Source organism: Gadus chalcogrammus, chromosome 22 (genome assembly GCF_026213295.1).
Source record: "Gadus chalcogrammus isolate NIFS_2021 chromosome 22, NIFS_Gcha_1.0, whole genome shotgun sequence".
NCBI lineage: Eukaryota > Metazoa > Chordata > Actinopteri > Gadiformes > Gadidae > Gadus > Gadus chalcogrammus.
In genome coordinates this window covers 19,433,288-19,448,287 of record NC_079433.1, presented here as the reverse complement: position 1 = coordinate 19,448,287, position 15,000 = coordinate 19,433,288, and the positions used below count along the sequence as shown (strand labels likewise).

At 45.5% G+C, this 15,000-nt stretch overlaps 2 protein-coding genes across 3 annotated transcripts in view; both read right to left on the bottom strand.

Annotated features, from left to right (window-relative positions):
- Positions 1-3,894: 3,894 nt before the first annotated feature.
- On the bottom strand, positions 3,895-10,941 carry mrpl3 (mitochondrial ribosomal protein L3). The gene is made up of 10 exons (XM_056583398.1): positions 10,710-10,941; positions 10,202-10,383; positions 9,997-10,088; positions 7,471-7,569; positions 6,389-6,488; positions 6,236-6,296; positions 5,585-5,696; positions 5,080-5,157; positions 4,750-4,827; positions 3,895-4,142 (listed from the first exon to the last, which is right to left on the bottom strand). Exons 1-10 carry the CDS (start codon positions 10,787-10,789, stop codon positions 3,990-3,992), a joined length of 1,035 nt encoding a protein of 344 aa, XP_056439373.1. The 5' UTR covers positions 10,790-10,941; the 3' UTR covers positions 3,895-3,989.
- A 1,432-nt stretch (positions 10,942-12,373) lies between these two features.
- cpne4b (copine IVb) overlaps positions 12,374-15,000 on the bottom strand; it is a 30,721-nt gene continuing 28,094 nt past the window's right edge. For both annotated transcript variants that reach the window (XM_056583315.1, XM_056583316.1), the window contains exon 16: positions 12,374-13,342. In XM_056583315.1, coding sequence (XP_056439290.1) covers positions 13,211-13,342 — 132 coding nt within the window. In that variant the 3' untranslated portion in view covers positions 12,374-13,210. The remainder of the gene's footprint in view (positions 13,343-15,000) is intronic.

Here is a 15,000-nt window from a genome sequence, read left to right as displayed (position 1 = left end):
TGTCCTATACTCCCCCGGATACAGAGTGAGTGAGTGTGTATGTGTGTGTGTGTGTGTGTGTGTGTGTGTGTGTGTGTGTGTGTGTGTGTGTGTGTGTGTGTGTGTGTGTGTGTGTGTGTGAGTTTGAGAGAGAGAGAGCGAGAGCAAGAGAGAGAGAGAGAGAGAGAGAGGAATACTAGAGTGAGTTGGGATGATTAAAAGGATTTTAGAGATAGCTGTTTCCATCAGTTCATTGTATACCAGATAAGCCTTGTGTAAACAATTGTCTCTATAATTGATTGATTCATACTGAAGCGCTATTGGCTGATCGCGGAAGCTAGCCCCCCCCCCCCCCCCCCCCCCCCGCCCTCTCTTCCATTTTTGATAGTTGCTGCCTTGGGTGGTTTTAGGTCTTTCTAAGCAACTGTTTTCAAAATGAAGCCTGCCCTCAAATAACCTGTTCAATAATTCAAAGTGCCCCGTGTTCTCTCTCTCTCTCTCTCTCTCTCTCTCTCTCTCTCTCTCTCTCTCTCTCTCTCTCTCTCTCTCTCTCTCTCTCTCTCTCTCTCTCTCTCTCACACACACACACTACCCCTTTCACATTGTACATGCAGGTCAGCTAAACCCTCATAACGTGACCTCAGGTCTTTCTACTGTGTGCGTGTGTGTGTGTGTGTGTGTGTGTGTGTGTGTGTGTGTGTGTGTGTGTGTGTGTGTGTGTGTGTGTGTGTGTGTGTGTGTGAACTCCTGGGCATTGCAGCTGTCAGGGACTGGGGATCTTACTCGCTGGCAATGCAATAACTAAAGTTGTGTGTGTAAAAGAAAGAGAGGGACACACACCCAGAGAGATAGAGAGAGATGGTGAGAGGAAGCAAACAAGACAGAGAAAGAGGGACAGAGACAGAGAGTTAGAGTGTCGTAGCAGATTGAAGAATGAAGATAGATAGTATGTGTCTGCATGTGTGTGTGTGTGTGTATGTGTCTGAAAGACAGAGATAAAGTGTGGGAGATACCTTTGATAACAAAGTGAGGAAGCAAGTAATGGGAAAAGAGAGAGAGCGAGTGTGTGCGTGTGCATGTGTGTGTGTGTGTGTAGGATACAGAGATTGTGTTTGATAGCTCTGTGAGGATTCAGATCCAGAGTGCATGCATGTGTCAGTTTGCGTGTGTACATCCTCTCTGCTAATGGAAATGAAATGGGTGCAGTGTTGAGCCAGCAGAAGGAGAGGTGGGATCCATCCCTCACGACACATCCGAATGACGGGGAACGGAGCTGACCCTCACCCTCACACACACACACACACACACACACACACACACACACACACACACACACACACACACACACACACACACACACACACACACACACACACAGCAACGATATATCTGCAAACACTCTCTGAGATCCAGCCAAAAGCTGTCCTCATGCCTCAATCAACAGATAGAACTGTGCTAGGGTGGACAGGCGAGTATCGGTGGACAAGAGACTCGGGAGAGAGAGAGACAGCATTTCTTGACACAGTGAAAAGGAAGCTCTTTGAGGTCAAACAAGGTTATTGATCCATCCCATCCAATTCATTTGAGGGTACTGACTGACAGAAGAAGAATACGATTCCTCGTTTGTCATTGCAGGAGAATAAATAATAATAATATACAACAAAATGAGTAAGTCTGCATTTCGGAGCATTAAACCATCACTAGGACCATTTAACTATCACTAGGACCATTGAACCATCACTGGGACCATTTAACCATCACTGGGAGCATTAAACCATCACTGGGACCATTTAACCATCACTGGGACCATTAAACCATCACTAGGACCATTTAACCATCACTAGCAGCACTAGGGGCTTTTAACCATCACTAGGAGTAATTAAGCATCACTAGCAGCACTAGGAGTATTTAACCATCACTAGCAGCACTAGGAGTATTAATCCAAAAAATGTTTCTCTTTTGGTGTTCGAGGAACTCCCCCCCCCCCCCCCAGGGTTCAACCCCAGGACATTCTTGCTGTGAAGCAGCATTGCTATCCACTGTGCCACCTTGCCATCCATGTCCCATACCTTTCTGTCTCTCGCTTCTTATCAAAGGAGCCAACACACCGCACACAAACACACACACACACACACCTGCTTACATCCAGGAATGCACAGGGCCGAGCCCACCAAATCCAACCGAAAACAAAGGTGACGATGAGGAGTATTAGAAATAAAGAGCCTGGTCTGGACACACGGGCGCAATAACAGCCGGCCTACTCTTCAGAGGACCTTGATAGGAACCGGGGCCGCAGCGATAGCAATCACACCGATAAGGAGCAGGCACGGCAATCAGGCCCAAGCTGGGCCCACAGATTGAAGCCCCACATCTTCATTGTACTTGGGGGACACTCTCCCTTATTGTCATCAACATGGTTCTTACTCAACTCTGACTGCCGCATCCTCTGAGTGTGTACTGTGTGTGTGTGTGTGTGTGTGTGTAGGAGAGTGAATGTGAGTGTGTGCGCATGTATGTGTACCATTACAGGGAGAGAAACCTTGGAGACCATCACTGCCGGTTTGACCGAATTTCAAAGGGAAGCCTTGTTCTGCAGCAGCCAATTAAAACAGCAGATAGAGGAGAGCAGCGTGGCAGACACACACACACACACACACGGCTCCCCTCAGGACTAGCCCACCGACACACAGAATACCGCTAACGATTTAGATAACACAGTCCAAGTTCAATTATTAACCACCCAAAAGAAAAAGGAATGGAAAGAAGACCGTCAGGGTGTTGGCACGCCGACGGTCCTCCCTCCCTCCCTCTCCCTCCGAGGATACACACACACACACACACACACACACACACACACAGGAAGACATAATCACTCGGTGGTTCCTGCTGCAACATTAATGTCCTCATTTATCCCCTTATGCACAAATGTCAAAGCGTTATCATCCGCTGAGCCCGCCCCCTCTCCCTCAACCGTCTCCCCCCCTGGCCCCGTCTCCCCTCGCTCCCCCCTCCAGGCTCACTACAGCAGCCTCTACCCAAGCTGGATATTTCACTGTGGAGATGCATGTGTGAGTACCGATCGTTGCTGTCCCTCCCAGCCCATGTCCCACCTCTCTCAGTCTGGTTAGGATGCAGTGTTCTCCTCACTACTCCTCTCTCTGTCTGGTTAGGATGCAGTGTTCTCCTCACTACTCCTCTCTCTGTCTGGTTAGGAGGCAGTGTTCTCCTCACTACTCCTCTCTCTGTCTGGTTAGGATGCAGTGTTCTCCTCACTACTCCTCTCTCAGTCTGGTTAGGATGCGGTGTTCTCCTCACTACACCTCTCTGTCTGGTTAGGATGCAGTGTTCTCCTCACTACTCCTCTCTCTGTCTGGTTAGGATGCAGTGTTCTCCTCACTACTCCTCTCTCTGTCTGGTTAGGATGCAGTGTTCTCCTCACTACTCCTCTCTGTCTGGTTAGGATGCAGTGTTCTCCTCACTACTCCTCTCTCTGTCTGGTTAGGAGGCAGTGTTCTCCTCACTACTCCTCTCTGTCTGGTTAGGAGGCAGTGTTCTCCTCACTACTCCTCTCTCTGTCTGGTTAGGATGCAGTGTTCTCCTCACTGTCTGGTTAGGATGCAGTGTTCTCCTCAGTACTCCTCTCTGTCTGGTTAGGAGGCAGTGTTCTCCTCACTACTCCTCTCTCTCTGTCTGGTTGGGAGGCAGTGTTCTCCTCACTACTCTTGCACCTTCTTCTCTTTCACTGCTAGGGTATCCTCTAGTTACCTCTTCTCTCCAGCGGTTACCATGGCATCGCCAAGAACAAGTGCGGATCACAAAGGGTGTCACAGAACAGGCTGTTCTCTCACACACACACACACACACACACACACACACACACACACACACACACACACACACACACAATAAGGGCAACAACTAGAGGCAACAGCAAATGCAGGGGATTCCTTTATTTAACCAAATACAATACATGTGTGTGTGTGTGTTGTGTGGATGTGTGCATGTGAGTGTTATTCAGCAATCGTCAGCGAGGGCTCGCTGTAAACAAACATGTCCTGGTCGTAGAGGTCCTCCTCGAGGTCGCCCTCCTCCTCGCTGAAGAAGGTGGGGAACGGCGGGTTGAGGAGCGAGGAGCTCCTGCGAGGCAGGATGGTGTCCCTCACCTGGAGGGGGACACACACACACACATTATTGTTTATAACTCCTGTCCAACAACTCTTGTGCGTGGTCCTCAGCACCTGGGTCCCCCCCCAACCTGTGTCACACATGGGCCGATACCTCGTCTCGGATTCACGGTTCACCTCGTGCCATCTTAACCGTGTCTTGAGGGATGTCCCATGATAGATTCTACTACGCACAAACACGTTATACTGCACTCGTGTCACAGAAAACACATGAAAACACCCTCCTCGCACGTGCGTGCATGTGTGTCTGCCAAAAGTAATAGTTAAGTGCATACGCATGCATGCATGCATGCACGTACGCATGTGCACACACACACACATCCAGTTTAGTAGGGAGATTTAACTAGCTTCATAACGCTTGCTCGCCCTACACTCACAACGGATAGAGCACATTAGCGGTGAATATGTGAACGACAGCACTTTAAACCCACAGATGAAACGTGTAGTACAGAATCAAGGTCATTGGCCCCCTGTCAGAATATCAAGTACTGTGACAGTGTCAGGTTCACCTTCTACTAAACACATCCAGGCAGGGGGTGTGTGTGTGCGTGTGCGTGTGTGTGTGTGCCGATGCACTTGTCTCTACCTTTAACAAGCAGTTCTTGTGACCGGGCACTGAGCCATGGACGTACAGCACGTTCGACTTGGTGTTCACCCTCCAAACCTGAGAGAAGACAGAAGGAGGGAGGAGGGGAGAGGGAGGGACGGAGAGCGAGTGAGGAAGAGGGTGTGAGACAGTAAGAGAGGGAGGGAGCCAGCAATGAGAGGGAGAAATAGGAGATAAGAGAGCGCATACAGAGGAATAACCGTTGAAATCCTCTTCAAGGGCACCCAAGATGGGAGTGTGTGAGTGTGTGTGTGTGTGTGTGTGTGAGTGTGTGAGTGTGTTTGTGCAAGTGTTTGTGCATGTACATACCTTAAGGCCATGTGCCGTGTCAAAGTAATTGCCCATTTGGCCAGGCATCTTCTTGCCTTTGAACACCTTGGCTGGATCCTAAACACGAGAGTGTGGGAAACACATCGATGAGCGCCCGGACTGATTCTAAATGAAGAGATCCGCTGAGCCGTCGCTGACAGGGCCTCCACGCCACGCCCTGGTCCCTCAGGGGGTGGACACGTGGGCTCATATCCAAGTGTGTGTTTGTGTGTTTGTGTGTGTGAACCCAAATGTGTCTGCATGCGTCTATGTACCTGATTGTGTGAGTATGTTTGCGTGTGTGTGTGTACCTGAGTGTGTGAACGTGTGTGTCTGTGTGCACGTGTGTGTTTCTGTGTGCACGTGTGTGTGTGTGTGTGTGCATGTGCGCGTGCGTGTGTGTGAACCTGAGGGTGTGCGTGCATGCATGTGCGTATCCGAATGTGTGACTATACACATGTGTGTGTGTGTGTCTGGTGCCTGAGTGCGTGTGCGTCTGCCTCACCCCCCCAGGCCCCGACGCTCCAGGTCTGCGATGCGTCTTTGTGTGTCCATGGGACGCTGGTTGACCTCTGAACCCGTAGCGCTTCATCACGCCCTGGAAACCCTTACCGATCCTACACACACAGACACACAGACACACACACACACACACACACACACACACACACACACAAAATAAAGACTCAGCAAAAATGCAGATACACTTAAGTTCACACCCACGTTTCTTCAAAGAAGAATGTTCTTCATGTTTTAATTGTCAGTTCATCTGATGGTAAAGCACTCTTTCATTTAAGAATGAAAGGTACTAGAGTAATAATTGTGTATTTATTATCATTAGCAAGCCATCTTAAAACTCCACGAGGTAACACAAGGGTAGAGGAGAAGATAAGAGGAAAGAGGGAGAGAATAGGAGTAGAGGGGAAGAGAGGAGAGAATAGGAGTAGAGGGGAAGAGAGGAGAGAATAGGAGTAGAAGGGAAGAGAGGAGAGGAGAGCAGAGGGGAGAAGAAAGAGAAGGAGAGATGGCCAGAGGGAGGGAGAGGAGGGAAAGAGGAGAGCGGAGGAGAATAGAGGAGAAAGAGGCAAGAAAAGAGGAGAGGGGAAGAGAAAAGAAGAGAAGGAAATAGCTAAAAGAAAAGAGAAGAAGAACTTGCGTCTTTGCAGTGATGTCCACAAACTGGCCTGGGCGGAAGTGTGCTGCGTACAGTGGAGTGCCTGGACAGCAGAGAAAGCCCACAGACAGCATCATTAACACCTCATTCAAACGGCCCCGTGCCAAGTGCTGCTCCCAAGGGGAACCTGCCTACCTGGTTTGATGATGGCGTTGTCTGAGACTTTGAATGTGGTGACCTTCTGTTTTGGTGGAACTCCAGCAATCCGAAACATCTCCATCGTCTCCTCGGACCTCTGCAACCAACAGACAGACAGAGAGACACATCTGTCAAGATACAGGATAACAGGAGAAGGTAGGGTTCACGTGTTATCCTCAAGGAGGCCCACGGGGAGTGGAGTAGGGGATCGAACCGATGTCGAGAGACATTTTCAGTCATGGAGAGACAGAAACAGAGAGCCCGAAACAAAGGAGAAACCTTCAGTCATTGAGAGACAGAAACAGAGGAGACACCTTCAGTCATAGAGAGACAGAAACAGAGGAGACACCTTCAGTCATAGAGAGACAGAAACAGAGAGCCCGAAACAGAGGAGAAACCTTCAGTCATTGAGAGACAGAAACAGAGGAGACACCTTCAGTCATAGAGAGACAGAAACAGAGCGTTGGAGATCAGCACTGTGGACCAATGGGCCGTGACAATAGAGGCGAGTTAAGGAGCTCACTGCCGCGGCCAGGCAGCGGTTGGTATTGGAGCCAGATAGAGATTCTTCTATTGAGTGGTTGTTGCCAATATGTTCTCACTCCAGCAGATACTTCCGAGGGATGAATGTGGAGGGCGGAAGATCTTAACTTGACTCGCGTTTCTACACACGTCAATAGTTGAATCACGTTCAACATTTTTCACAGAAGGCAGTGGACGTGAACAACACTTTCAATTCGCTATCTGTTGAAGCTTGTGATGCACAAGTGCACACAGTGAGACACACACGCACACAGAACGGTGAGTGACTATGACATTTCGCAGTATTTAACATCAGTTGGCACTCTCTCATCTTTAACACTTGTCACGTTGAGAGATGCCACGTCTTTCTCAACTTTTGTTGAGAATAAGCCCTCATACAATCGTTCAAAATTATTCACACCAACACTCCCAGCGTGTAATTGGAGCCTTGAGCAAGCCATGAGCAAATTGAACATTAGCATGGTGCCTCTGTAACATTTAACAACAGCCATAGATCAGAAAGCAAGAACACACAACAGACGCTTCACAGCTCTTACATGGAAGGGCGACACATTCTTCCCTCCAACCAGCAGGGCGGCGGTGTGGCCGTCGTACTCTTCTTTGGACAGACACTTCACCACGTGACAGTCCTGCACCTGGAACAGCAAGACACGTGGTCAGGGTTACGCCATCAACACTCAGCCCCAACTCAACTGGGTTACCACTGAAACATGACACAGCAGTTCTGGTTAGGGAGGCTGTACAACAGGGGTCCACTACAGGAGGACTGAGGACACAATCCGGCCCTCCAACAGTATTCTTTTCATTTTACAGCCTTAGACAAAATATTAAGTCCCCAATGTCTATTTTATTTCCAGATAACAGATTTACCCCCAACTAAACAATGCTCAAGTTATAATTAGTTAATCAGAGTATCTTTGGATCCCTAGTGTTATTTAATTGAAGCCTCTATGGGGTTGGATGAGTGCTGCGTTTCCCTTGTATTCTTTGCACACAGCGAAAGCTTCAGTACAAATTAGACACACAGGCTTGACACTGGAGAAAGTGGGTGAGCTGGAAGCATTCCCTCATGTCCAGTCTTCACTGAAAGCCCCGTTTGTTATCAACCTCTCTTCACACTCATGGGCAGGAATGTACTCTCGCTAGCAGAATAAATGTTGAAGAAAGGCGGCCACATGTAAACATACATAAGATGTGTTATTTGTAAGTATATAATGAGCAGGTTAGCCTTGATTCAGGGACAAAAGATTTGATACTTTGATAATTTTCCATGTCCTAAATAAAGCAAATGTAAAAAGAAAATAAATCATAATACCATCGTAGATTCACCTCACACACACACACACACAAACGTCATAATAGCTGCTGATAAATAAATAGATGCTTTATTCATCCCCTTTGGGAAATTCAGGGTTCAAATGGTGAATGTGCATTAGTCCAATGTCTTTCAAATAGGGTGTTTGTTCCATATTTAAGGAAACCCTGAGCATTTTGATTATACAGTTGTTTGGGCGGCATTGAACACTCAGTTCGTGTCAGGTCAGGTGTGAACGTGATCCTCTAAGAAGCCAACCAAAAATCACTCTTTTGCCGTGAACTGGAAATAAGAAACATATTCAGCCAGATGTGAATGAATTTATCCTAGATGAATACGGTTTGTGACACACACACACACACACACACACACACACACACGATTATAAGGATGCGCATGGCTACATTATTTAGAGCAAAAAACGTCCCTCATGAGAAGTGAATAAATAACAATCAAACCATAGACAGTGATTTGTAGGGTGAGGCAGGCCTGGTATGGCTCTGTGAATGGCCATTATATCTCGCCTGGTAATGCTGTTTCAGCACCATAACAAGTTAGTTCATTCGATAAGTAATAAGCAGAATGCTATGAAAGGCGAGTTTATGACCGATAAATCCACTATTTTAATGTGATAATCTGTAAAGAGCCTGTACAGGCAGAAAGATGTCTGAGCTGTGGGTTCATTTTATGCGGGGGAATATTTAGGATGGCTTGTCCAAGCACAAAATAAATAACAGAACTCCCTCTCTCTAATTTGAACTTTGAGGCTTCTACTGATTCAAGAAAACACACACAGGATTGGTCCAATGGGGTGATTGTTACATTTGGTCAGAATGGGTAACTATTGCACATGTTACATTATATGACTCAAACTCAAGTGAATATAAAGTAGAATAATATTGTGAGTGAGACATTATCCTATTCCACTTTTCAGTCAATGAGTCACTTACATTGACTAAGCAAAACTGATGGGTCAACTTTGAATTCCTTATTCAAGATAACTGTCAGCCTGGGGCATGCCATAGTCACGATCCCCATCTGATGACACATTGTGAGCCCTATCAATCATGAATGGACATGAATCAACAACGGTCAGATCCAACATCTGTCCCAATATAAATGAGCTGCATTCTATAAATGTAGTGGTGAGTATTTAATTGGATGTATATCTACAAGACTGATGGACCGATCAGTGTGACTTGGGGTGTGTGTGCCTGTGTCTGTATGCTCATACTCAACCATACCCAACCATATACATTTCCATGTAAATGTGAGCAATTAGCTCATTGAAAATATAATTAATTGATTCTGATTGAACTCAATATTCTTAATAGAAATATTCTTGATAGGCAGCTTAATAGGTTTGCGCCGTATGTATACATACCCCTAGTATACTACAATAAACGCATATTGTAAATATAAAATAGCAGAGGCTGAGGCTTTACTGTCATGGTAATGTGAAGTCAGTTAGAACTATAACATATTTAGAGTCTGTACTAAGGGTATGTATTTAAAGAGTATGGAGGGATGACGGAGTCGCCTTTACTGGTAGTGGTGCCGTCTTTCCCCCACGTCAACCGGCATCGGCTCGGTTAACGCCACGCATACAAGTCATACAGAAGACACTATATACTGTTCTGGTTGGAATCATATATATTATTTTTAATGTACACAGCAACCATCCGCTAACCACTATCCATCCGGACCGCCATCCACAACACTGAAACAAAGGTGCCATGTCTGTTACCTGTAGCATTGTCACAACGTGTCTCTCTCCTGCTTTCGTCCAGACAGGAACCATACCCAACTTAACAGCCACCAATCCTACTCTTCGACTTCCTGAAACAACCACAGTAAGGAGGAGTTATTGAATCATTAAGTACGTCAGGACACAATGGCCAGGAATGGTGATGACCTCTCTCTCTCTCATACGCATCCAGACACCGTCCTACCCTCAGTCCACTCATGTCGTGGCCAGGGCTCGTCTTTGAGTGGGTTAAGCTTCTCAGCCGTCTGTCTTCTGTACTCCTCGTTGATGCTTTTCCTCATGTACTTCTGGTTGTCCTCCGTGAGGTGCTCCTCAAACCACGTCGTATTCTTTAATGTGCGAACACATCCCAGTGCAAGGACAGGACTGTAAATGTACAAGATGGCAAAACAAATTATCACTTTTGCCTCCACGTTAAGCATTTGAAATACATTATAATATTTATTATTGCAGTATTCGATTTAATCAAAGTTCCTCAAATGTCTTGATATTCTTCCATTTCAGATCCATGTGTCAACACTGGTTCGTCCGATGATTTATCAAATTATTAACACTACGGCAAGATGGATAGTAAAACAAAGTGCCAACTATTGACAGTTATTAAACAAAATAACTATAATGAATTATCAGGGAGAAAGTATAAGTAAATGTCTCCCTTTACAGTCTAAATATGAACGATTCTTAACAGGCACCTTTCAGACGCTCCTCTTGTTCTCAGGGCAGCAAAGCATGGGACTCGCAGCAGAAGAAAACGACTCGTCCAAGCTGCCATTTCGTTGGTATGTACGGACCTTTCTCTAAGAAGAAATACGATTATAAATATAATAGTAGTGCAGCCTCGACATCAATAAGAATCCCACGCCTCCATGTTTGCCCTGTTGTGAAATGTCACCCTGGTGAGTACCTGGTCCGGCGGCGAAGTAGGTCCGACTAATGGCGGAACTGAGGAACGTTCCTACCCGTGAGAAGGTTATTCCACCCTACCCTACCATAGATTATTTATTTTTTTACGGTTTCTTAATAGTATTATATAATTATATTAGTATTAAATAATGGATTTCTAAATAAATGTGGTTACGATTCAATGTTATCATTCGTTGTTCGTCTTTTCTTCCCATAAATTCCACTGCATCGAATAATAAAGCAGAATAAAACTGAAAACATCTGGCTAGATAATAATCAAATATCATATGATAATACATTATTTAATGTGTTACTGCTCTATATACAGTAGGACAGAGAAGAAAAGCCTTTTGTTGCATTACGTTCAAACAGTCAGTAAGGGTTGGAACTAAGGGTTGTGTTTCTGTGCCATGAATATTGATATTATTGCTGATAGAGCTGAGGTTTTACTGGATTTCCATCCAGATGGCCCGACTTTGAAGTTTTCCCTGCGTCTTTTTAAGTGAAGAATAGTTTTCAGAGTAATGCAATGCCCCCTGGGGATTTAAGTGATGTGTTTGATGATGCAAAAGTGTCTTCCTTGCTATTTCCGTCCGAAAGTAAGAGCCTATATTTGCATATCAAGACGCACTGAGGTAATTGACCAGGGAGGTTGGGCAAGGGGAAAGCTAAAATCCAATCTATCCAAAATGGTTCCACCTGTTCCCTTTGTTTTTGCACCACCAATTATGTAAATGGTTCCTTATTTTACTTATTTCTTTAACTTCAGACACACACACACACACACACACACACACACACACACACACACACACACACACACACACACACACACACACACACACACACACACACACACACACTCTTTTAAGTCGTGAAGGTGACCACGAACAATAACATTTAACTTTAACACATAGGACACATAGCTGGCTGCTCATTGGTCTTGAGTCCTAAAGCCATTATTTCTACCAGTGCACATACTGAACTATTCATGGATCGTCATTTCAATATCATACAAATATAGCAAGGGAAGATGATCCGGAGATACAATATCATATAATGAAACTCCCACTCATGTTCATATTAAGGAGTGCTTCTGCCCTGATCTTTCACTGTAATCGTTTCGTACATTGGCACACACACACACACACACACACACACACACACACACACACACACACACACAAATGTGCACGCATGCATGCACACACACACTCACACATTCCTTTCTCTGTGCACAACATAGCACAGCACTTTCTAAGTCTCAAATCCATCTTCATCTCTTATAATTCATTGAGACAATGCAGTAAAGTGCACACACACACACACACACACACACACACACACACACACACACACACACACACACACACACACACACACACACACACACACACACACACACACACACACACACACACACACACACACAAAGAACAAACTGAAGGGAGAAAACTACACAATCTTTATTGTAGTCTACATGCAAATTACAGAGGAAAGAAATAAAATAAAGATTCAGGTCACAAACTCCTGGCTATACTCCCGAAACAGTTCACAATATAAGAAGGTTAAGAAATTATCACAATTATTTATTTGTTTGATTCCATATAGCAAAATCTTGACAAATCTGTAAAAAATAATCTAACGCACCCAAGACAACCCTGAATGTCAATAAAATGACAAAGATACTTTATTTCGTAACTAGCAAGCAGCTACGCTCTGTCATTATATAAGCTAGAGTTGACATGCAATAACTGTATAGAGTAGACTAGCAAGGAAGCAGCTAGCAGCTATCTACGAGGCCCGTCAACTTTCCTTATATTGCAGCTATGCTATGTCAGGTTTTACTTACACTGAGGATGCTAACGCTAAGCTTATTTGGGTCTCCACTCACATCATGGACTACTGACTTTTCAGAGGTACTAGTCTTACACTTGCTAGTTATCTAAATAAGGTAGATATGTCATTTCTCTGGGTGGGCTACAGTCTGCATGCCGATCCAAAAGACTGCCTTTATATTGCTATGTACATTTCTCTGATATTATAGTTAATAACAATACTTCCCCAAAGGTACGCCATTGTGGCCAAACATGCAATAGTCATCCATGTAATAATTTAAAACCACCGGAACAAGCTAATTCTCTGAGCTAGGCTACTGCAAATATGATGAGTCTTGGTGGGCGTGTGTTTGTGTGTGTATTTGTGCTCATCGGGTGTCACATGTTAGTACTTGTATATAAATGTATCATGTATTTCATGTTTTCATATCACACGTTTTGCGTGTCCGTGGTCAGGGGCTGAAGGCCCTGGTGGACTCGTAGTCGGAGACACACTTGGGCTTGATGCCTTTGGCGTTGTAGTAGTCCACGATCTGGTTTGGGACCTCTGCCAGTACGCTCTTGGCCAGAGCAGCTGGGGAGGCCTGGGGAAAGACACGGGGGGGGGGGGGGGGGGGGAGAGAGAAGGGGAGGACTTTTAGTGGAAGGGCCATCACCATGATTTACAAGGATCAATATCTATTCAAATCAATTCACTGTATCCATCCACTGTCCATTCATCCATCCAATGTTTTGGATGTCAATCTAATTTACAAATCTAAAATCTTTGATTAGAGAAACATGAAAAACATGAAACATTCAACATTATTATTAACCTCAATGTCTGCAGTCTACCTGTAGGACCCCTTGAGCTCATTAATGACATGTATCTGAACATGTTAGAAGTCCCTTGTGACATGCATTTTAATTCACTCTGAGTTACTTTGGATAAAATACATATTGTCACACTATTGTCATTACTCACACACTAAGTCGTGAAGGTGAACACGAACAATAACATTTCACTTTAACACATAGGACACATAGTTGGCTGCTCATTGGTCTTGAGTCCTAAAGCCATTATTTCTACCAGGGCACATACTGAACCATTCATGGATCGTCATTTCAATATCATACAAATATAACAAGGGAAGATGATCCGGAGATACAATATCATATAATGAACCGCCCCCTCATGTTCATATTAAGGAGTGCTTCTGCCCTGATCTTTCACTGTAATTGTTTCTAACACTGACACACACACCCACACTGACACACACACTGACACACACACACACACACACAAACATGCACCTACAGACACACACACACGCACACATACACACACACTTTTCTCTCTGTGCAAAAATAAAGCAAAGCACTTCTTCATCTCTTATAATTCATTGAGACAATGCAGCAAAGTGCACACACACACACACACACACACACACACACACACACACACACACACACACACACACACACACACACACACACACACACACACACACACACCAGACACAACCACACACTCACACACACCAGACACATACACCAGACACAAACACAAACACACACACACGCACACACACACACAGACTGTTTCATCCTCTGCTTTATCTACGTTTCTTCACACATGCAGTGCACTGCACACGCACTGCAGACACAGACACACATGCACACAATCAGTCTGTCATACGGTAGCTTTGTCCTGCTAATCCCTTCTGAAAAGAAACGACAGAGCAGAAAATCACCTCTCTACTGCAGGCATCAACTCCCAGGCTCCCTTTGTCTTTGGCCGTCGACTCTTGTTTCTCTCTGTTCTCTGCTTCTGCGTCGTACTGCTCGCCCACTCCCCTATCACTTCCTGTCCCCCTGACTGTCCTATACGTTTGCGCCACACCCACCTGCCCTCTCTTCTTCTCCTTCTCTCTCCTTCTCTCCTTTTCCCTTTTCTCCTTTTAATCAGTCCTTTTCATCTTCTTGTTTGCTTTCACCAGGAGTGGGCGCCTCCACCCCCTCCCCTCCCCTCCCCTCCCCTCCCCTCCCGTCCTCTCCATTCTCCAGCACTCTATGTTTAGTTGCGATATAATTGGTGGATCTCTCGACCTGTCACAGACCAAACTCGCCGTAACGGACCCAGCCAAACGCGGACAAAGTCGGCTGCTTCCCAAACCCCCGGAGAAACAGATGTGCATGCTGCGCTCCGAACATATCGACACAAACGCCTGACTGTGTGCACACACGCACAAGCATGTATACA